Source organism: Canis lupus, chromosome 1 (genome assembly GCF_003254725.2).
Source record: "Canis lupus dingo isolate Sandy chromosome 1, ASM325472v2, whole genome shotgun sequence".
Taxonomy (NCBI): domain Eukaryota; kingdom Metazoa; phylum Chordata; class Mammalia; order Carnivora; family Canidae; genus Canis; species Canis lupus.
In genome coordinates, this window is record NC_064243.1 from 88,142,206 (window position 1) to 88,166,661 (window position 24,456).

The following is a 24,456-nucleotide window of genomic DNA, read 5'->3' on the forward strand; positions in this document are numbered from 1 at the left end:
GTCTAAGTCACCTGGAATGTCAACAACCCATCACGGTGACTAGTACACAGCAGAGGACTGACTAAATGTTTGTTGAATGAATAAGCAAAGTCTTTCTTTAGAGAGGTACAATTCTAGAAGTCTATAACTATCAGATGAACACACACAGCATTTCTTTCTGCAGATAGTGATTTCTGAGATTTAAGAAACAAATGATAAATTTTGAGCTAGAATCTGAAAAAGGAAATAAGCCTGATGTCTACTTTTTTCTAGACCAGGGAGAAGTCATGAATAATTAATCTTTTTTAATGGCTGGGAAGAATGTCATGATTTGGGAACCTGCTGAGGGTGTTATAATGAACATCGATTAGGCCTGAGCGTGTTTCCAGGGCAACAGCAGCTCTCAATCAAGTCACCATACAGGTGGCTGTCTCACTGGGTATCAGTTTTCCTGGGAAGCTAATTGAAAAAGGGTATCCTCAGGTCAGGGTGGGACTTTCTTTGGTTTCATGCAGTTTAGCAGAAAAAAGAGCAGGGTTGGGGAGGTGGGGTAGAGAACCCTGAAAAGGGCACCTGGGTGGCTCAGTGGTTGAGCGTCTGTCTGCCTTTGGTCAGGTTGTGATCCCGGGATCCTGGGATCAAGTCCCACATCAGGCTCCCCACAGGGATCCTGGTTCTCCCTCTGCCTGAGTCTCTGCCTCTCTCTCTGTGTCTCTCAGGAATAAATTAATGAAATCTTATTTTTTAAAAAGTTAAAGAAAAAAAAAGAAAATCCAGAAAAATGACACAATCTGTCTAGATTTGGGGGAGAATTGGGCTCATGCTGTGAGTCCTGGAAACCTTTCCATCTTCAGAACCAAGGGCACCTCACAGACAGCTTGGGGATGGGAGCTCTTGAGAAGGCTACCTGCGGTTCATCCGGGGCGTGCAGGAGTAAAATGTGGCGAAATAGGAAGGCGGGGGCGCCGGTGGCACAAAGTCGTCAGGGTCAGGGAGCCGTCCGTGTTCTTCCACTTCCTCGGCAGAAATTTGGGACTCATCCTAATTAAACAGCACCTCTGTTAGTCAACAGCCTTCGAGACAAAGGCCCAATGGAACACGGTCAAGGTGCCACCTCGTATAGACTTACGATGCAGGATCTTCTGGCTGCAAATATCTGGAGGTAACGAAGGGCAGCTGCCACCAAGCAGACAGTGGTGGTCAGGGCATTCAAGGCACACAGGGCGAAAAGGACTTTCTAGAACAAGGAAACAGGAACACCGCTGAGTACTTCAAAGCTGATGACCAGAAGGCAACAGAAGAACTTTTTAAATAATAATAATAATAATAATAATGTCCCAAGAAGGCAATTTTTATGGGGACATGCACGCCAAGGACTTTGATGTTTGGCTCATGGTAAGTGCCAGATAATTGCTGGTTATTAATATGACTCTCATGCAGGAAGGTATGCTTCCTCATTTTAAGAGCTTATCTTGGAAGCTTCCTGTCCCAGAAAGCGCCAACATTACAATTTTTCTTTTTTCAGGCATCAGAATATTGTCTGGAAGCGTTCCTTCCAGGAGTGTCTCTTCTGAAGTTGGTGTCTCCAATGACACCGATCCCCAGCCTCCCCCTCCTGCAGCCTCCTCCCCACCAGGACTGCGAACTGTTCTATCTTTGGCCACTGATTCTATTTCGGGAGTGACTGGCAGAGCTGCCCTGGGCACTGAACGACGACAGTGCAGGGGGCAGGCCAGCCAGGGCGTAAAGAGGGTGTCTCTTCTCTAAAACCACGTCTCAAAATAGCAGTCAAGACAATTCCAACAGTTTCTGTTGCTCCTTAGTCCTGGCTCCTTAGTGAGGCTTTCCCCAAGGGGGGTCTTGGCTCAGAAAGTTTGGGGGTGACTCAACTACCAGAAATCCAGAAGCCAAAGATAGAAGGCTACTTTTACATTCTACACAATTCAGAGAGCTGGCAGCCAAGAGATTTCTCCTTCAAACAAAACACAAACCCAAAACAAAGATCTGAAGAAAGCCTTCAAGCGAGGGATTATCCAAAAGCTAATACCTCAGGGTTCACCAACTGATCTTGTCACTCACTGGGCTAAGGAGCCCTAAGTCAGCACTCAACTTTTATCCAATACCCTAATAAAGGGTAATTTTGTACTTCTCTGCAACTGGTATCATTTATTTTTAATCCCCCGCTTGTTATAGTGCTGCCTATGAAATGAGAGGTAAGGTGCATGAATTGCAGGACTCCTGGGTGGCTCAGTGGTTGAGCATCTGCCTTTGGCTCAGGTCATGATCCTGGGATCCTGGGATCGCATATCCCATCGGGCTTCCCGCAGGGAGCCTGCTTCTCCCTCTGCCTGTGTTTCTGCCTCTGTGTGTCTCTCATGAATAAACAAATAAAATCTTAAAAAAAAAAAGTGCATGAATTTCCCTGGGATTTACTAACGGGTATCTCTCCTAAGCCTCTGTGTCCTGGCTCGGCAGCACCTAACAGCCCTGGGGAATCACTGAAGCCAACAAAGGAGCAGCAGAACAAGGACAAATGGGCATGCAGTTTAAAGGTTTTGCTCAGAGCAAGGTTGCCCGGCTGGCTTAGTCAGTAGAGCATGCAACTGTTAATCTCAGGGTTGTGAGTTCAAGTCTTATGTGGGTATGAAGCCAACTTCAAAAAACAAAGTGAAGGTTTTGCTAAAAGCTGCATCATATATGTGTAGCTACACTGTGTGTGTGTGTGTATGTGAATATACATTATATAAAAATATTTACACACACGTGCATATGTATATACTTAGACTCCTTTACATTTTTTGCTATCTTATAATTCTTGAACACAAAGAAAGCCATCCGTTCGTCATTTAGGAGGACACACAGTAATCTGTGCTTCCTCCTGAAGTCATTCTGTCTCTGGGTCACCAATGACAGTTAGCTCCTATCTGCTTTCAGCAGCCCACTTGTTTGAACGAGGTAACCAAGTGGAAATATTTCCACTAACTTTCCCTTCTTTGAGGGCTCTAGCATGTAGTTACTGACAGGGGTGGAATCCATTCGAAGTACCTTAAGTAGAAGGTGAACAGCACTACAAGGCTGGACGGGAAAGAGTTTCAAGGCATTTTCTTTGTCTGTGCATTTGGCTGGTTGAAATTCTTCACAACAGAAGCAAATCTTGCCTTCTCCCAGGTCCACCTTAAGGGGGAAAAGGCAGAACCAGAACTTAGTTATGAAGAATAAATACACAGGATACACATTGGAGCACCCACCATACAGGATGAGATACAGCAGGGTTCCATGCCGGGTGGTGTCTCTATCTGCCAGGATCAGCTCAGGTGTGCTGTTATAACAACAAGGTTATTTCTAGAATCTGCTAAGGCCTGCTGCAGGTCAGCCGGGAGCTCTGCTCATCATAGTTCATGAAGGACCCAGGTTGATGAAGCACCTACCGGCTCAGTATTGATGGACCATGGTGCCAGAGAGGTGGAGAGCATGTGATAAAATGCACACTGGAGCTTAAAGTGGGCTTGCCAGATAAAGTATAAGACACCTGGTAAATTTGAGTCCAGATAAATAACATCATTTTTTAGTATAATCGTGTCCTAAATTATTGCATGAGATATGTTTTGTAGTAAAACCACAAAAAAAAAAAAAAACAATTAGCTGTTTATTTGAAATTCAGATTTAATTGGATACCTTGTGTTTTTACTTATTAAATCTCATAACTCTAGCTTAAATCTTTAAGTGTCTGCTTTCGGCTCAGGTCATGATCCTGGGGTTCTGGGATCAAGCTCTGCATCAGGCTTCCTGCTCAGCGGGTGCCTGCTTCTCTCTCTCCCTCTGCAGCTCCCCCTGCTCTCTCTCTCTCTCAAATAAATAAAATATTCTAATCAATCAATCTTCCTCTTGAAAGTGACACTCATCATTTTAGATCACATTTCATTGCCAAAGCTAATCTTATGGCCCTACCTAACTCCAAGAGGACAAGGAAGTTCAAGCTGCCATATGTCTCTGAGAACCCCAGGGTGTACCTAGCAAACAGTAGCCCTAAACTATGCAGGCTTAAAGAGATTTCTCAGCTGACATCTCCAATGTGATTTGAAGTGATAACATTGGTGATGAGTAATCTTGTATTTGTACTGAAATGTTTTTGCAAACTTTTGGCCACTTTTCAGTTTCCCTTGAATCAAGGTATGAAAATAGGCAATACCTGGTCTTGGCTAATTAAGACCCATAATGTGGGAGCAGAGGTTCATTTTTATTTGCTCTGCCTCTTGAGCTATTGGAGTTGGCTATTCAAACTTTTGGCTAAAGAAAAAAAAACCATGCCTCTTTCATCCTTGTTAAATTAATTAGGCGGCTTTGACGTCACTAGTTGCAAAATTCTTCAGGAATCTTTTAAGAATAACTGAACATCTACAATGTTTGAGTTACTTAAGCAAAAAAGAGTCTTTTTTTCTTATTGAATTAAGATTTTTACCTTCTAACCAAACCTACCCTCTACCTACCCCCTAGTAACAAGCTTATGGTATTTTTCCAAATCTGGAGAAAACATAGTTCCTTGTAATAAAAGTTGATTAGGAAGCAAAGGGAAAAATTTCTACTAAAGAGGACACTTTTTTTTTTTTTTGGTTTGGTTTTCTCTTTCTTTGGATGTGAAACTTACATACACACACACAAAAAAAAATCACATACACAAGTCTTAAGCACACCATTTGCAGAATTTTAAGCAACGCATACCCCTGTGCACCCCAAGCCCTTATGAACATACAGAACACAGTGTCACCACAGAAAAGTCCATCATGCCCTTCCCCATCAATCCCTGCCCCTACCCCTCTTACAGGCAAATGCTGTTTTGATTTTTTTCCACATGGATTTGTTTTGCCACTTCCAAAACTCCATGGATCCTATAACATTTTGTACTCTGTGTCCCTAAACCACACTGAAAGGGATGCATTATGATATCAAACACCGATGCCTAGATTTTGATATTAATTCTGCCTCTGATACAAAGAATCACAACAACCAGAGTTACCTCGAGGGACTCCATCTCTATCCATTCATTTCCACTTGGTTTCTGTCCTTTCCTGGTTTGCCCACAGAGACCCTTATCTCAACAGTGTCCCCACACCTAGTTCCACAATCCAACCCCCAGACACATGCAAAAGCAAAAGGCTGTGTTTGACTTTTTCTTCCATCATCTCACATTTTTTTGAAGGTACATCCTGCTGCTAATATCTACACTAGATTTTTACCTTCTAAGGGGAAAACTACTGTGGCCATTCAGGCAGGATTTCTCTAGGCAGCGTCTGGGCAGGAGGGATCTTACTTCCTCTCGGGGATCACTGCCTTTCTCTTAGCCCCTCTTCCATTAATTACTAAGAGTCCTTACACCGGGCTAAATTCAGCCAGTGTTACTCCCAATGGGCTTCTTCCTTTAAAGTCCAGCTGAGAATGTAATAATAAGACAACTATTTAGTAGTTACAGATAAGCAGCCATAGAGTTGCTACAGTTGGCTCATGTACACAAGACCCTTGCCCTCCCAAACACCAACCATGCTCACTTTTCTCAACACCATGCAGCGCTGGTTTCTATTTCTTGTACCTAGGTAAGCTTCCAAACCTTACCTAATGATTCTGCTTCCCCCCAGGTAATACTCTGTGTCATCTTACAAGGTACTCCCCATCCCACTGGAGTCCACTCTTGGTCCAAGGCTTCCATGGAGGGAAAAAACAGGCCTGTGTGGGCTGCACACACAGCAGCAGCATTGTTTATGCATAGACAGACTTCAATGTATATGGAACCCTTGGCTCTCCAGAACTTCTGGGAAGGGGTGGGGGAGGGGGGCAGGGGAGGCCATGGTGAGCTGGTCCGGATGGAACAATTTTCCAGATAGGTGAAGGTTAATCTCTTTACACAAGGCTTTTGGAAAGTTTAATCATTATCCAAATAAAAATGAATATTTGGCTGAGCCCAGCTGACATAGCAGCCCTGAGGCTCTGTACAAAATGGTGCCAGGCAATGGGGCATTTTATATTTCTTGTTCTTTCTGCTCCTGACCCTTCACCTCCCTTCTTAATCCAGGCTCTGCCCCAATGTTTCTGCAAAGCTATTCCAACTTCTCTTCGATCTCTTTAACCATCCACAGACAACCCTGTACAAGGCTCTACATGAAAACCATCCACCCTTCAACCTTGATACTATTTCCTGACACCACTAGACCCTCCCCTCCCTCTCCTTATCACCACTATTGTGGTTCTCCACTCTGACTGCTCATTAGAATCTTCAAGGAAGGGATGCCTGGGTGGCTCAGTGGTGGAAGTCTGCCTTTGCTTCAGGGGGTATTCCCGGGGTCCTGGGATCGAGTCCCACGTCAGGCTCCCTGCAGGGAGTCTGCTTCTCACTCTGCCTCTCTCTATATACCTCTCATTAATAAGTAAAATCCTTAAAAAAGAAAAAGAAACTTAAAGGAAGCTTTTTAAAAACAAGGACACCATCTCTGGCGACAAGGGAACTATAACGATGAGCTCTCACACTGGCCCCATCAGAATGACAAATGTCAGGGAGGAAAGGCTTGCTGCTGGAGGAGCATCACCAATACCAATGTAAGTTGAACCCTTTAATAAGGGAACCGGCCATATATTTTAAATTAAAAATACTTATTCCCCACCCACATTGGGAAACTGGTTAGCAGTTTCTTATGAAGTTAGACAGACATACATTTACCACATGACCGAGCAAACACCACACCCGCTTATTTACTCAAGAGAAATGATAATGGGCCCACAAGAAAAACCACAACTATACAAAAATGTTTACAAGGGTTCTGTTCATAATACCCCCGAACTGGAAACAATGGAAATGTCCATCAACAGGAGAGTGGATTAAACAGTGATATTTTTATGCAATGAAATACTGATGTGAAAAAAAAAAAAAGCAAGCAGCTGATACAACATAAAATTATACATGAATCTCAAAAATGTTATCCTGAGCAAAATAAGACAGAGACAAAAAGGTACATACCCTTTGACTCCATTTGGGTGAAATCCAAGGATGGGCAAAACTAATGGTCTAGATCTTGTTTGGGGTGTACACATGAGTGTATACATTTATCAGGATGAAGGTATACATTAGTCAAAACTCAGTGAACTGCACACTTAAGATCTGTGCATTTCATCGTAAATTTTACCACCATTTTTAAAAATGCTCAACCACTGAGCCACCCAGGTGCTCCCTGTTGCTCTTTCTTAACACTCCTTTACAAAGTTTTCTGATTTTGTCACCCCTTTGCTTAATAACCTTACATGATAGGATCCTAGGCTCACAGCCTTTTCTGGTTTTTAAGGTTCTCTGAAATTCCCCCTTGTCTTCCCCACTCCTGGAGGAAGCTCATGCTCCCTATCATTGCTTCAAAGCCTGCCTAGCATCGCCCTACTTTTATACTTTTAACAACACCATCTCTCCCCCTAAATTCCCTATCCCTCATTCCTTGTTCCTCCAAGTGATAACAGTCCTGTACAGCTGCATTCAGAGATTATCTCCTTCAGAAAACAGTCCCTGAGCCCCCTGTGGAAAGATGATTTTCCACAATGTCCTCTACGTACATCTCTCAGGCATTTATCCTTTTTGTTTTTGGATCCCGGGGTCCTGGGATCAAGTCTTACATCAGGCTCCCCATGGGGAGCCTTTTCCTCTGCCTATGTCTCTGGCTCTGTCTCTCATGAATAAATAAATAACATCTTTAAAAAAAACACACATTCAAACACCAAAGGTTTGAATGTGTGTAATTTTTAAAAAATGAGACAAACAGAAGAAAAAATACACCTTCCCACCAGGAATGATCTCTGACCTGGGAGCTTCCTCCACCTAGGGAAAAGCGCCCTGGGAGATATGCAGGATGGTATGCGTGGCTACATGGTTTTCAGCGGTCCAAACCCAAACCACCCCAGATAATAAGGTAATGGAGAACTAACCTGTTCAAAACAAGAATGTTAGACCTGTAAGTAGGAAAAACAGTATGTAGGGCAATAGATATAAAAGTCCCACTTCTGGAAAATAAATCATGATTAGGTTCACCTCCTACACATTTATGTAAGATAATATAAGTGTGAACACATGGAGCTTGTTAGCAGAGATTTGGGGTGACTGGCATGGTGGGGAGGGAATGAGGAAAGTTTCCCCTTCCCCAAAAACTTTCACTTGTCAAATAGCCTTCCTAATAAAAAATAGCAATTATGATATGGTCCCAGTGATGGAAATTATGTGTTTTTATCCATAAAGAGGTGCCCCAAAAATCTGTCAAATGGTTAACCATGCTTACCCAGAAGAGTGGATTTCAAATGATTTTTTTGTCTTGTCCTATACTTTTATGACTTGTTCAAAATTTACAGTTTTATAATCAGAAACAATCATGGAGTTGGTTTTGTGGTGGGAAAAAAAAGATTTAATTAAAAATACACTTAAAAATATAAAAACATACGGACGTCTAGGCCCCCTCTCCAGGCCATTTGAGAATCTCTGGGACTCTCTGGGACCCCAATTTGGGTGTTCTTGGCAAAGTTTCCCCAGGTGAGTCTAATAGACACCCAGGGTAGAGAACCATAGAATTTCTCAGAAAAGTCCATTAAAGATACCCTTGATCCATTGCAATCTGGCTTCTGCTTTTTCCAAAGCCACCAGGACTAATTCCCCATCACTGTGACCTGAGTCCTGTCCTGTCTTGGCTCTACTACTCCCCTCATTTATTCATCATTCAAGGTATTTATTCAAATACCTACATTCCAGGTAACCTCTCCTTATCTTCCCCCAGATATAAGCTCTTCTTCTTGTGCATGACCCGAGCATTGTGTCTTACTCTGACGACCAAACCCAGTGGATCTACTTATGGTTGGGCACGTATTCATTCCATCCACAGACGTTACCGAAGCATCTGCTGTACTTATCTCGTTCCTCTTGCACGTGATAAACTTCCAGGTCCAGAAAGAGGTCTTACTTTGCCTTTCTACTCTCAGCAGCCTCTAATCAGTGTCTGGACATAGAGATACTACAATTTTGCCAAACCATCTTCCAATATACTGTGACTTCTCACTTCCAGCCTGTGCCTGTTCTCTTTGCCCCTTCTAGTTTGCTGTGTGATTAGTAACTGGAAAACCAAACTTGGTTCAACATTTCTTTTTCTGGGAACTCTGTATGTTAAGGGGTGGGAGGCAATGCAGGGGGCCATTAGGAACTTTCAAAATAACAGAGAAGCAGACACTGCCCTTGGGGGGATACCAGCTCAGAAGAACAGAGAAGATAGGTGTATGGAGGTCTCTAGCCCAAAAAATGAAAAGGATAAATGCCTGAGAGATGTACGTAGAGGACATTGTGGAAAATCATCTTTCCACAGGGGGCTCAGGGACTGTTTTCTGAAGGAGATAATCTCTGAATGCAGCTGTACAGGACTGTTATCACTTGGAGGAACAAGGAATGAGGGATAGGGAATTTAGGGGGAGAGATGGTGTTGTTAAAAGTATAAAAGTAGGGCGATGCCAGGCAGGCTTTGAAGCAATGATAGGGAGCATGAGCTTCCTCCAGGAGTGGGGAAGACAAGGGGGAATTTCAGAGAACCTTAAAAACCAGAAAAGGCTGTGAGCCTAGGATCCCATCATGTAAGGTTATTAAGCAAAGGGGTGACAAAATCAGAAAACTTTGTAAAGGAGTGTTAAGAAAGAGCAACAGGGAGCACCTGGGTGGCTCAGTGGTCGAGCATCTGCCTTTGGCTCTGGTCATGATCTCGGCTCCTGCAGGGAGCCTGCTTCTCCCTCTGCCTATGTCTCTCCCTCTCCCTCTCTGTGTCTCTTATGAATAAATAAATTTTTAAAATCTTAAGAAAAAGAAAAGAAAAAGAAAGAGCAACAGGTTTGTGGTGAGTCCCTGAAGAATTCTCCTACTGGGGAAGGCCAGGGCTTAAAGCATTTTAAGAAATGCAGCACCACCTCCACTTGCACCCTCCTGCTTTCCAAGGGGTAACAATGCCTTGTCACCAAGTTCCAAATAGATAAGATTGACTACAACTTCTCAAGAATCCATTTCTTTTGCTTCGTGCCACAGGGAGGTATTTGTCACTGAGAAGTCCTTTTATTTTATTTTTTTAAAAAGATTTTATTTATTCATTCATAGAAACACAGAGAGAGAGGCAGAGGGAGAAGCAGGCTCCATGCGAGGAACCCGATGTGGGACTCGATCCCGGGACTCCAGGATCGCGCCCTGGGCCAAAGGCAGGCGCCAAACTGCTGAGCCACCCAGGGATCCTCAAGAAGTCCTTTTAGAAAGTTCAAAGATGGCCAGCAGTTGGGTGTACGCCCAAAAGAATGGAAAGCAAGGTCTTAAAGAGATATCTGCATGCCTATTTTTATGGCACTTCACCATATTCGTGGTTAAAAAAAATGTACAGTATATGTGTGCAATGGAATATTATTCAAGCCTTAAAAGGTTAAGAAATTCTGACACATGCTGCCGCATGTGGACATGTGGAAGGCATTAGGCTAAGTGAAATAAGCCAGTCACAAAAAGATACATGCTGGGGTGCCTGGGTGGCTCAGTCAGTTAAGCATCTGACTTTGGCTCAGGTCATGATCTCAGGGTCCTGGGATTGAGCCCCGCATTGGGCTCTCCCTCCCCAACTTGTGCATGTGCACGTTCTCTCTCTCTCTCTCTCTCTCTCTCAAATAAATACATAAAATCTTAAAAAAAAAATACATGCTGTAGGATTCCACTTATATCAGGCACCTGGAGTAGTTGCATTCTCAAGAGTCAGAGAAGAAGAAGAGTGGTTGCCAGAGGCAAGGCCCAGTGGGAAGGGCAGGGGAAGGGCCAGGAGGGTGGGGGAGTAAATATGTACAGAGTTTCAGTTTTGCAACAAGAAAAATGTTCTGGAGATTGGTTGCACAACAATGTGAATGTACTTCAGCTACTGAACTTAACTTAAAAACAGTGAAGATGGTACATTTTATGCTACATGCATTTTACCGTAATTAAAAACTAAAAGAAAAAATTGGGAGGTTATGCAGGCCCACAACCTCTTATCCACAGTTCTGAAGTCCAAAAAGCCCTGAAACCAAGTTTTTATTACACCCTGGCTGTCCCGGAGTCCAATGGAGTGCTACAGAGTAAAGAGTGGATGCATCAGGATTATCTTCTCAAAACCCGAAAGAGTCTGAAATGCTGAAACATAGCCGACCTCCAAAGGTTTCAGATAAAGGGCTGCTGACCTGTATTCTGACAATCTCCATTTCCCCTCTTGGGATGAGAACAGAGAGATATTGCTTGTGGACAACTGACCATTTCACTAACTAACGACCTGGTATCTCACTGCGGTTCTGGGGCTCTGCTCTCTGGCCTCTGTTTGGAAAAAATAACTGATGACCTGAGTAAAACAATTAGCAGGCAAGCCTTTGTTTTGTGTTCTCATTTCCGCTGACTGACTTTAGATTTCACTTTAGGGGGTTGCTGGGCACACGCTGGCACCTCCAGGAAAGCCATACAGGCCAGGGTGGGTGCAAGCACACAGTGGTGTTTTAGGATGACTTACCAGATCACACCTGGGCACGCTGGACACAAACTGGGCCCCCTGGCAGCCGAGGATAAATCCAGCTAGATTTAAGAGGACACACACCACGGATAGCAGCACGAAGAGGTTCATCTGAAGCGGCAGGAAAAGAGGCCATTAGAAAAGACAATAGCTAAATTCAGAGATAGTTTTGTCTGAGTTAAAAAATAATTCATATTCTCTTCCTAGCAGACATGCTTTTTTTTTTAAGAAGTCGAAACTATGTTTTAATGTATGAACTTTTTGTTCATGTTTTAGAATTTTTCAATTTTGTTGAGGAATACCACTGCCTCTCAAGTCTTACACTCAGTAATTTCAAGTTCCTAGTTCTTCCTCTCTTTGCATATAAAGAAGCTCTGACTCCCTCAGCTCCGATCTGTTCATTGCATTAAGCCATAGCCAATTCCTCCTTACGTCATCACTATTTATTCAGAGTTTTGCAGGATGAGTGGTAAGTAGACAAATGGAGAATTTTAGCATGTACGTGGAACCCAGGAAAGTCAAAGTGCTCAGAGCCCTTACTGGCCAGAAGTCTCCATATACAAGTAAAAACAAAAGTAAGTCTTTTCTCAGTTCCAAACAGTGTAGGTGCTAAAAAATAAGTCCACAGTGATCTTAAATATACTTTCTCTAAAGTTAAATGTTCCAAATGTTATGCTAGATAATTCAGAATTGACAGAAATCAATCAGGGTGGCAGACTACTTACTGCAAATTAGACACTACTGAGGCTTTTCCACTTGAGAACTATATTTATTATCAAAACCAAATCTTATTGCAAATATAAAAGATTGGAGCTAATGACGATCAACGTTAGAACTAAGCATCAGTTAGGGTAGCTAATGCCAGAGTTGGCTGTTAAGTGACTTCACATATGAATTCTAGTTTGGAAAGCTGATTCTTTGTTGCTGGTATTCCAAGAAGCTTGAAAGTGTCTCCTCTAAACCCATGTTATGAGTCAATATTTAATATCACATGATGCCCCTTTTCCTAAAAGGAATTCTTTCTGCCTCTCCAGGAGTAGTCTGGCTTCTGCTTCTCTCCTTATTTTGTTAATCTGTAAAAGGACCATGCACTCTGTCATCAAATGTTGGAGGAAATGCTGGCATCAGCTGCTGTGTTACTGTTTCTCATGATTTCTCAGTGTCTATAGGGCTTGACTGGAACAGCATGGAGCACAGCCCTCTCATGCACTATGTCAGTCATTATCACGCCAAAGCTTTGGAAAACGAGGATGTAAAGTTGGCCAAGGACAAAACATGATCTTCTCACCTGGGCTGGCAGTTGCTACTCAAAGAGACCCAATACATCTGGAATTTTCACACACAGCAACACAATTATTGTTACTATGGGGAAGTCTAACTTTCCTTCAAAAATTATCTTTTCAGGGCAGCCCCGGTGGCGCAGCAGTTTGGCACAGCCTGCAGTCCAGGGTGTGATCCTGGAGACCCGGGATCAAGTGCCACATCGGGCTCCTTGCAGGGAGCCTGCTTCTCCCTCTGCCTGTGTCTCTGCCTCTCTCTCTCTCTCTCTCTCTCTCTCTGTCTCTCATGAATAAGTAAATAAAATCTTTTTAAAAAAATTATCTTTTCATGCACTATCAGATGGCTTTAAAAAAAAAGTGTGGTTATAATCCTTATGTCCACTAGCACATCAAAATCTTCCTAACTATGGGGTAGCTGGGTGGCTCAGCCAGTCGAGTGCAACTCTTGGTTTTGGCTCAGGTCATGATCTCAGGGTCTTGAGATAGAGCCCTACATAGGGCTTGGTGCTCAGCTCAGAATCTTCTGGTCATTCTCCCTCTGCTCCCCCACTCACTCAATCTCTCTCAAATAAGTAAATAACATCTTTTTAAATAAATAAATAAATATTCATAACTAAAAAATTAGCAGCATCAGATATAGAATGAGTGAGGGTTCATTACTTCCAGCACTGGTCCCCAAATCTCTTTATCAAAATCTTGAATCCAGGGCAGCCCGGGTGGCTCAGCGGTTTAGCGCCGCCTTCAGCCCAGGGTGTGATCCTGGATACCTGGGATCAAGTCCCACATCAGGCTCCCAGCATGGAGCCTGCTTCTCCCTCTGTCTGTGTCTCTGACTCTCTCTCTCTTTCAAGAATTAATAAATAAAATATTTTTTAAAAAATAAAAATAAAAAATAAAATCTTGAATCCAGCTCATCAAATAACACTGATAGGAAAACCAACAGACGAGCCACAGACTGGGAGAAAATACTTCATGTATATATTAAACAAAGAAGCTTTATCCAGGATATAAATAACTTTTTAATTCAATAATAAAAAAAACAGCAACACAAAAAATGGGCAAAAGACTTGAACAGGAAGATACAGGAATGGTCAACAAGCACAGGAAAAGTCATTCAACATCATTAGTCATCACGAATGAAGTTAAAACCACAGTAAGGGGATCCCTGGGTGGCTCAGCAGTTTAGCACCTGCCTTTCTACCCAGGGCATGATCCTGGAGGCCCAGGATCAAGTCCCGCATCAGGCTCCCTGCATGGAGCCTGCTTCTCCCTCTGCCTGTGTCTCTCTGCCTCTCTCTCTCTCTCCCTCTATCTCTCTCTGTGTGTCTCTCATGAATAAATAAAATCATAAAAAAAAAACACCGTAAGATACCACTTCACATTAACTAGAAGAGTTAAAATTAGAATGACAAAAGCAAGTGTTGGTAAGGATAAGGAGCACATGGACAAACACATTGCTTATCTGAGGATAAAATGGTGTTGCCATTTCTTAAAAACTAAATATAAATCTCCCATGCCAAAGAATTCCAAATACAGTTGGCCCTTGTACAATGCAGGGCTGAGGGGTGCCAACCCCCAACCCCTGCACACAGTGCAAAATCAGAGTATGACTTCTGACTGCCGATAAACTTAACTATTCATAGCCTATTATTGACCAGAGCCTTGCTGATAATATAAACAGTCGATTAACACATATTTTGCATGTTATATGTATTATATGCTGTATTCTTACAATAAAGCAAGCTAGAGAAAAGAACATGTTACTAAGAAAATCAGAAGGAAGAGAAGACATATTTACAATATTGTACTATATTTATCAGGAAAAAAAATCTGCATGTAAGTGGAGCCATGAAGTTCAAACCCCTGTTGTTCAAAGGTCAACTGTGATTTATGAAGATAGTCCACCTCGACTCCCTACTCCTTAAGTATGGGCTGCACAAAGTGAGTTCCTTCCAAGGAACACAATATGGAAAGGCGAAAGGGAGCAATCTTCCAGCGGAGAAACCTGACAAATATGACATCAACCAGGTGACCAAAGTTAACATTGCTGGTAAGTCATGTGGATGGCATGTACCCTTGATACAATGTGCTGAAAATGGCATTTTACCTCCGGTTCTTCCTCTGCCAAACCGATGATAACCTCAGTCTAATCATAAGAAAAACATCAGACAATCCAACTGAGGTCCATGCTACAAAATACCTGACAAGTACTCTTCAAAACGGTCAAGGTCATCAAAAACAAGGGAAGTCTGAAAACTGTCACAGCCAAGTGGAGCCTAAGGAGACATGACAAGCAAATAATGTGGTAATGTGATATACTAAGCTGGGATAATGGACAGAAAAAGAACATTAGATATAAACTAAGGAAATCTAGAGGTGCCTGGGTGGCTAAGTCAGTGAAGCATCTGCCTTCGGCTCAGGTCATGATCCCATGGTCCTGGGATCGAGCCCCAAGTCTCCCTGATCAGTGGGGAGCCTGCTTCTCTCTCTCCCTCTGCCCCCTTGCTTATGCTCCCTTGCACTTTTAAAATAAATAAATAAAATTTAAAAAAAACCTAAGGAAATCCAAAGAGTATGTATTTTAGCTGATAATAACGTCTCAATGTTGGTTCATTAGTTGTGACAAATGTATCATGTCAAAGATGGGGAAACTGAGTATGCTGTATACAGGACCTCTCTGTGTTATCTTTGAAAAACTTCTGTAAGTCTAAAACTCTTCTATAATAAAGTATTTAAAAGTTTTCTATTAATATATTTATATTATGTATATATAAATCTATTTATACAAATATTAATATATTTGTATTAATATGTTGATAATTAAATCTATTTAAAAACTGCAAAAAAATCTGAATACATGCCTACCTTACAATCTGCAGTTCCACTCCTAGGAAAAGACCCAGGGAAATAAGTGCAATTGCCCACAAAAAGACAGAAAAGAATGTTTATAGCAGCTTTATCAGACCAAAAGTGAAAATAACTCAAGGGTCCAAAAGCAGAATAATAAGTAAGTATATTGTGGTATTTTCAAACAGTGGAATAACTTCCAGGAACAAAAAGGAACACACTACTGATAACAACACTAAGAGGTTCAAAGACATTGAGTGAAGTAAACCAAGTACTAGATGATTCCACTTACATGAAGTTCAAGAATAGACAAAATAATCATGGTGATAGAAATCAGAAGAGCGGTGCCTGTTTGGTGGGGGGAGGGGACTGACTGAGGAGAAAGAAGAGAATTTTCTGAAATGACAGAAATGTTCCATATCTTGTTTTGGACAGTGGCTACATGGGTATATCCAACTCTCAAAACTTGGCTAACTGAACACTTATTATTAGGGATTTATATAAATTATATTTATTATATTAAAAAGAAAGCGAGAAAGACAATTCTGAATCCACTTGCCAAGACGGGAGTGTGAGATCATACAATGAATGAGGCTACTTCTCAAATGTCAGAATAACAAACAATCTGAGAGACTGCTCCAAAGATTCACTGCCTGGTAGACTCAGCTTCTCTCTCCTGCACTGGATGAGCTGCCAAGGAGAAATCAAAGTCAGATCACCAGCACACCAAACCCAGAATGAGGACCTGGGTCAAGGCACATAGGCCATGTACAAGATCACTATGCACTGTCCTCCAAACGTATTCCTGCATGTGGCTTTTCTATTACTATCATTAAATATCAGACCAAACTTACTGGCTATTTGGTCATCTGAATTACTCTAGTGTAGACCACAGCAGCATGTATCAGGCATGGGGGCTATTAGAATACCAAGCATGTGTCTTTCAGAGGTTGGATCAGGTTCAAGGGTATACAATATTGGAGTTATAAGGGACCCACTTAGGATTTACAGGGACTTTCAGGATAGACCTCTCTGGTTTTAACCTAGTTATAATCATATAACCTCCAAGACCCAAATTTCCATCCCAGTCATCACAAGAGGGTATCCCTACCCCCAACAGGAGGCAGTAAAACATCAGCTACTAAGGAAGAAACATCATAGTCGCAAAGTGCTCAACTATATCTAAGAAGGGGAAGAATTTCTTACAGTTCTTATGTGCTTTTAAAAAAAATCATTGCATGGGGATCCCTGGGTGGCTCAGCGGGTAGCACCTGCCTTTGGCCCAGGGCATGATCCTAGAGTCCGGGGATCGAGTCCCATGTCGGGCTCCCTGAATGGAACCTGCTTCTCCCTCTGCCTGTGTCTCTGCCTCTCTCTCTCTCTCCCTCTCTGTGTCTCTCATGAATAAATAAATAAAATCTTTAAAAAAAAAAAAAAAAGAAAAAAGTGATTGCAGGTGATCTGAGTTTCTCTTTGTGGCAACCACCTGAATTTGGAATCAAGACACCTAGTTCAAAATCAGGCTTTCCCACTTGTTCGCTGTGATATTTTAAGCAACCTCTGCAAGACTCACTTTTCTCATCAGCTAAACAGGTCCACATACCTACCTCACAAGAATAATAAGAAAATCACACAAAATGATGTAAATAAAAATTCTCTGCATGCTGCAAAATGCTATGCAATCGGTTTTATTAATAATAATAGGCACTTCCTCTTTGGGGGAGAAGCTTGTTATTACAAAATGAATTTCATGAAACGAATATCACTAGGTCTGGGACCAGCATTCTGGTCTTAAAGCTTTTAATGCACCTGAATTAACATCTTTATAAATTTCTTCCACATATTTGACCTTTAAGCTTAGTTCCTATTGTTCTCAACTCAAATTCATTACCACCTGCTCAGCAGAGTGAACGCCATGGGTTTCAGTTCCTAAATTCTGTCGAGGCCAACTCATCATTGGGATTTACCATCAGGACATAGAAATGCCCAGAGTCAAGGCAGAGATGTCTTTCTAGAACTTGCATTTTAGACATGAAAGACAGTGGGACCCAAAAAGTGGAGAGCTTGCCCTCTGTGACTGGCACCCTGTGGCTCTGAAGCATAAGATGCAAAATCCAAGATCCAAAGAGCTGGTCCTCTCACAGGGACTGACAACATGAGTGACACTTTTTATGCTTTTGGTTTTACTGTTACTAACTTGAGCCAGGAGTACTTTATGATACTTACATACCAGGTAGCTTGATGCAAAGGTATTATATTTTTTATTTTGGTCTTTGGAATTCACCTCCACTTTGATCTCTTGCAGTTGTGCCCCCAGTTCATTCCAGGTCTCAATTAAATGATCCAATAAAACACTGTTTGGGGAACCTGAGGTCACCCAGAAGAAGCATCACTTTCAATTTGCTTGTTTCTGCCTGCTAAAAATTCCTCATAATCCCCATCACATAATATCATTAAATAATTATGCCTATCACAGCTTGGTATTGTTGACTGTCTTATTTGGTACAAGATTTCAATTCCCTAAATAGGTTGACCTTTCCCTACTGTCTAAGGACTTGTATTTTGCTGCTTCTTCCCTACTGCTCCAAACTCAAGATGCAGCTGAAACTCACCCAGCCATGTTTAAATAAATAAATAGTTCCAGAGATCATGTGAAGGTTGCATTGTTTAAAAATGAGGAGGTTTAATATGGTGGAGAGAACATAAGCATTTAGTGCTACCAATTCATTAAAATGGCCCTGAAGAAACAAACAAATAAATAAAATGGCCCTAAAGGAAAAGTCTTAAACATTTTTAAAATTTATTTGTTTATATTTATTCATGAGAGACACAGAGAGGCAGAGACACAGGCAGAGGGAGAAGCAGGCTCCCTGTGGGAAGCCTGATGTAGGACTTGTTCCCAGGACCCCAGGATCATGACCTGAGCTGAAGGCAGATGCTCAACCACTGAGCCACCCATGTGCCCCTGAAAGAAAAGTTATAAAGGCAGAAATCCATAAGACAGAAAGAAAAGGAAAACACCATCAGAATTTTAAAAGCTGGAAAACTAATGGGCCAGTGTGAATTGAACTCAGGGGTCTCCGAGAAAAGAGATTCCTACAACAGCAGTGAGGAAAGCCAAAACCACAGGATTCGCTCCTCAGACTCTCCAAATGTTCAGAAATGGGCAGCAGTGAAAGTGAGGCTAGAAACTGCACTGGCTTGGAGTCTAAGAAGCAGTTAGAAATCGGTACAACCACTATGAAAAAAGTATTGGTGTTTACTATTTCTAATAAAATTCAACATCTACGGCCCTATGACTCAGCAATTCACTTTTAGGTGAATTTAGGTGCAAGACAATTAATGCATGTGTCCATAGAAAGACATGTACAGGCATGTCAGAGCACTGGTTCATGACAGCCTCAAACTGGAAACAACCCAAATACCCAAGAATAGGAGAACGGATGAACAAATCATAAGCTCATAAAGGGAATAACACTCAGTGCTGTGGTCTGAATGTCTGTGTCCCCCACAAAATACATATGTTGAGACCCTAACTCCAAGATGTTGGTATTGGGAGAGGGCACCTCAGAGGGGTGATTAGGTCTTGAGGGTGGAGCCTCATGCATGGGATAAGTGAATCTGTGTGTGTGTGTGTGTGTGTGTGTACCCATGCATTCACATGCAGGTGTGCATTTCCATTTAAACATCAAAAGCTCACCAAATTCTTCATGAAGAGAAACTTCTCAAAAATTTCCAATTTAAAAAATATTATCAGTTCAGAATTCTTTCCCTTCACGCTTTTATTCATCTTTCTTTCCCTTTTTTTTTTTTTTTTTTTTTTTTTTTTTTTAGTGAGAGGGAGTGGGAAAGGAGCAGAGGGACAGGGAAAAGAGACAGAGAATCTTAGGCAGGCTCTGCGCCCACTGTGGAGCCCAATGTGGGGCTCAATCTCACAACCCTGAGATCATGACCTGAGCTGAAATCAAGAGTCAGAAACTTAACCAACTAAGCCACCCAGGCACCCCTTTTTATTCATCTTTTAATTTCCCAAGAAAATACCACTGGTGGTCATTTAAATGCTGTCTTCTCCCCCGCCTCTGCTCCCCATATACAGCCTTTTGATATTGCTTGAGATAAATGAAGCCAAAATACACTTTTCTCCAGTGGGGCACAAAATCTGAACCAAAGACACAAAGACATAGATGGTCTTAAATTATCCTGAATGAGTGGATAGAGGAATCCATCCATCAATCTATAAGCAAAGGAAAGAAAGCCAATTCTTTATGATAAATACTACATGGAGGTATCATGCATTCTTACTAATATTCTAGAACATATACAGAATAGATTCTGAAAGGCAAACACTGGCTTTACTATCACTGCTTGCATGAAAATGGCTACCACCACTGTTCCTCATGGAAACTACCACTTTCTAGGGAAAGAAAATGGAAAGGGTTGGGATTCCTATCCCATTATTTCAAAGGAAGTACGAGTGTAGGTGGTAAGTGGGTAGAAGAACAAAGCACCCAGTCCTTAGAATTTATGTTATGTTTTCCCATTGAAACAAGAACACGGTGTGATCAAGCTGGGAATCTAACCAATATTTTAACATTTATGTCCTCAGAGACAAGGAGTCCGAGCTCCAAACCACTGATTAGTCACTGGTTAATAAGACAAATGTCATACAACCTTTGACAGTTAATGTAACTGGTTAGTTAGCTCTTAACATTTACCATTTTAATTCAATTTGCAGAAGCATTTTAATACAAAGATGTAGAATCATGAGCAAAGCTATCTGAGCACCACACACTTATGCTGGAAAAAAAAATGAAGACACCAAAGTAAAATGTTCCCTGAACTAAGTTAGCAAAATGAATTTTAAGATTGACCACCCAGCACCAGGGCAACCAACAAAACATAACAAATCACAGCTCAAAGCCCAGACTCTGGCTGCTTTAAACTATCTCAGGAGCTCATACACTCACTGGCTTGGTTTGTCTGTGTGCCTTTAATCCTTGGATCCTAAAAGAACCTACTCCAAGGCTTCACTTCCTTGACACCCTTTAAACTCCTTCCAGAAGTTTGGCAGATATATTGCCAACATCCAGACTGGTTCCCTTTGCCAACAAGCCAAACACAGGCCCGTTGCTCTGAATGGAACCAGCCGTCTCCCTTTCCTTTCAAAGATATTTAAGTATCAGATCTATTCAGGTTATTGCTGTCCCCAGATTCTCTTTTTATAACGTGTTTAAAATATAATAACGTTTATCTCCAGTTCCTTTTTCAATAGGTGCAAAAGGCTTCTTCCTATCCCCACCAGAGTGAGACAAATTGTCATCAGTTTGTTTGGAACCCAGCCTTGAGGTGAGCTGAAAGCACTTACGACCGAGAGTTGCTAATTCCTGAAATGTAATGTGCAAATCATTCCTGAAATGATTTGAAAATGAACAAATCTCAAGAATACTTCCGGGGCTCCTTGCTCATGAAAAAGAAATCCTGCCTTGCTGTGGGGTCCTTTCCCCTGTTCCCTGGCAGATCCCCCAGTCTCCATCACCCCTCATTGCTAGAAAAGTGGCTTTTCTCACGACCTGAGCAATCAGGCAGAGCAGGAGAGGGGGTGCCCTCAGCGAGCATCCGGCTCCGTTATTCCCTGATGTAACTTAGCTCTATCACCCTAAATGGGCGTGTCCTCATCAGGAATGGGGTAAGGACCAGGAGGAAAACACCCTAATGAGAGTCTCAAGAGAAATAATCGAGAGAATGACATGGCATGTGAGCCTGGCTATTCAAACAAGGTGAAAGGAGCAGAAATGAGGTTTGCTGCAGCCCTTGGGAATAAGGTGGTAGAAATAAATGTGGATTTGAAGATACTAACAGCCACGGGAAGGTGTAAACAAAGTTGCAGATCTGTGATTCTTGAGCCTCCACTTTTCTTACTCCTTTATTCTTTTCTCCTTTCCTCTGTACTTCTCTAGTTTTGGTTCTTTCCCTGCTTCTAGTTGCTTCTCCACTGCTGTTAGCTTCTCAAGGATCAGCATGTTGGAGAATCAGATCTCTTGACTCCCTGGCAATGGAGATGTCAGCTCTTGAGAAGCTATGTAGAGTCAACAGTCTCCACAGATGGCCACCACCAAGTTTGCCTTCTGTACCTGCAGGCTGTTTCTCACATCAAGCGGTGGAGTTCAAAACACACTAGGGAATATTATCCAGCCTTAAAAAGGAAGGAAGTACTGGCACAAGCTACAAAGTGAATGAGTCTTGGAAACACTATGCTAAGTGAGATAAGCCAGATATTGCATTATTCCAACTACAAGAGGTACCTACAGTAGACAAAATCATAAGTACAATGGTGATTACTAGGGAGATGAGGAGTTACAGTTGAATGAGTAGAGAGTTTCTGTTTGAGATGATGAACAAGTTCTGGAAATGGATAGTAGTGATGGTTGCACAGCATTGTGAAGGTACTCAATGTCACTGTACACTGTACACTTTTAAAGAGTCAAAATGGGGGATGCCTGGGTGGCTCAGCGGTTGAGCGTCTGCCTTTGGCTCAGGGCGTGATCCTGGAGATTTGGGATCATATCCCACATCGGGCTCCCTGCATGGAGCCTGCTTCTCCCTCTGCCTGCATCTCTGCCTCTCTCTCTGTGTCTCTCATGAATAAATAAAATCTTTTTTTAAAAAGTCAAAATGGCAGATTTTAAAATATGTACATTTTACCCCAACTTTTAAGAATTGCAAAAGAAAAAAAGGTGAAATCCAATTCCCAATTTCCCTCCTCTTTTCTTTTCTTTTCTTTTTTTTTCTTTTTAAGATTTTATTTATTTATTCACGAGAGACACAGAGAAAAAGAAGAGAAATAGAGGGAGAGTAGAATCCTCACAGGGACCCCAATGCAGGACTAGATCCCTGGACCCAGGATCACCAACCCCAAACTGAAGGCAGATGCTCAACCATTGAGCTACCCAGGCGCCCCACCCTCCCCTTTACTCTAAGCTGGCTTTAGGAACTCATGTGATCAATAGAATGCAATGGACATCCAAGGGTGGATCTTAGGAAGCCTGATGCCCCCTTTTCCCCCCAGGCCCTTGGAACATTCTTCTCAGACACTCTGCATCACAGAACCCAGCCACCATGCTGGGCAGCTATTATGTGGGGAGGCCACATAGTCATGCTCTGGTCAACAGCCCTTGCTGGGCTACTAGCTGTGTCATTTATAAATACATTCCAAAATATTTGATGTGTGAGGACTGTTATTTATTTCAACACAATCTGATGGCAGGAGAAAGAGAAGAGAATGGTCAGGGGTTTAGATAAAACAAGTCTGAACATGTGTCAGGGATTTTGGTAGCTGGGCCATGAGTATGAGAGGAGCTGTTGTATTTCTCTCCAGTTAGGGGCATATTTGAAATCTTCCATGTCAAAAGAAAGATGAAGAGAAAGTGGACAAAAGGAAATGGGGAGGGGGAGAAGGAAAAGGAGAAGGAGGAGGAAAGGAAGAAATAAACCAAGTGGACTCGTGTCTCCACAAAGTCAATCCCTGGAAAAAAAATGTGGGGGGGGGGGCGGGGGGGGGATGTGGCAGGAAGAATGTTCTGGAACAGAAAAGACTAAAGAGACAGAAGAATCTAATTATATGACTGAACCTTCATTAGGTCCTGGATTAAAAAAAAAAAAAAAGAGCTAGTCTATACAGGCATACTTTTTGATAACACATCAAACTGTGCATTTACACATATGGAAATATTCACAGATCATACTCATTAAAAGCTTTTGATTAAGAAGTTATGCAACATTTTGGAGTAACTGGGAAATGTTAACATGGGCTGAATATTGCATGGCATTAGGAAATTACCAATAACTAAAAAAAAAAAGGAAATTACAATAACTTTCTTAGTTGTGATAATGTTATTATTCTGAGGTAGAAGAATGCCTTATTTTTAGGAAATGCCTCATGAAGTATATAGACGTGAAGTACCAGAAGCCTAAGACTTTGAAAAAATGAAGAAACAAGAAGGCAAAAATTCAAGAGGTCCAACATCTGTCTACTAGATGTTCTAGGAAGAAGGAGCAAATGGAGGGAAGGAAATAATCAAAGAAACAATAAAGAAAAGTGCTCAGTGTTGAAGAAAGACACATCTTCTAATTAAAAGACCTCAAAGCCCAGCAGCCCCGGTGGCGCAGCAGTTTAGCACCGCCTGCAGCCTGGGGTTTGATCCTGGGGACCCTGGATCGAGTCCCACATCGGGCTCCCTGCATGGAGTCTACTTCTACCTCTGCCTGTGCCTCTGCCCCTCTCTCTCTCTCTCTCTCTCTCTCTCTCTCTCTGTGTCTCTAGGAATAAATAAATAAAATCTTTTTTAAAAAATAATAAAAAAAGACCTCAAAGCCTCAAGAAGTAAAAGTACTCCAAAAGGGTGAAGAAAAAGAAGACTCACGCCTTGACACATCCTCATGTAATTTCAAAAGACCATCAGAAAAATTATCTGAAACTTGGAAAAAGCAAAGGAGATTATTGGTATTCCAATTATCTGCTTATTTAATTGGCTATTTTTTTAATTGGCTATTTTTTTAAAAGATTTTATTTATTTGTTTAACAGAGAGAGAGAGAGAGAGCACCAGAGAACACAAGCAGGAGGAACAGACGGAGAAGGAGAAGCAAGATCCCTGCTCAGCAGGGATCCCAGGACCCTGGGATCATGACTTGAGCCAAAGGCAGACACTTAACAGACTGAACCACCCAGGCACCACTTAATTGGCTATTTTACAACTCTGTAGAGGCACCATTTAAGTTGTAGATTTTCTTTTCGGAAGAG

The 24,456-nt window shown here is 42.0% G+C and overlaps 1 protein-coding gene across 1 annotated transcript in view; it reads right to left on the reverse strand.

Moving 5' to 3' along the window:
* Positions 1-24,456, reverse strand: part of ENTREP1 (endosomal transmembrane epsin interactor 1) — a 63,818-nt gene that overhangs the window by 13,138 nt on the left and 26,224 nt on the right. Inside the window, exons 3-6 of the mRNA XM_025423360.3 lie at positions 11,532-11,642; positions 3,025-3,153; positions 1,109-1,216; positions 887-1,020 (exon numbers count right to left, since the gene is read on the reverse strand). Of these exons, the coding sequence (XP_025279145.2) occupies positions 887-1,020; positions 1,109-1,216; positions 3,025-3,153; positions 11,532-11,642 (482 nt within the window). The remainder of the gene's footprint in view (positions 1-886; positions 1,021-1,108; positions 1,217-3,024; positions 3,154-11,531; positions 11,643-24,456) is intronic.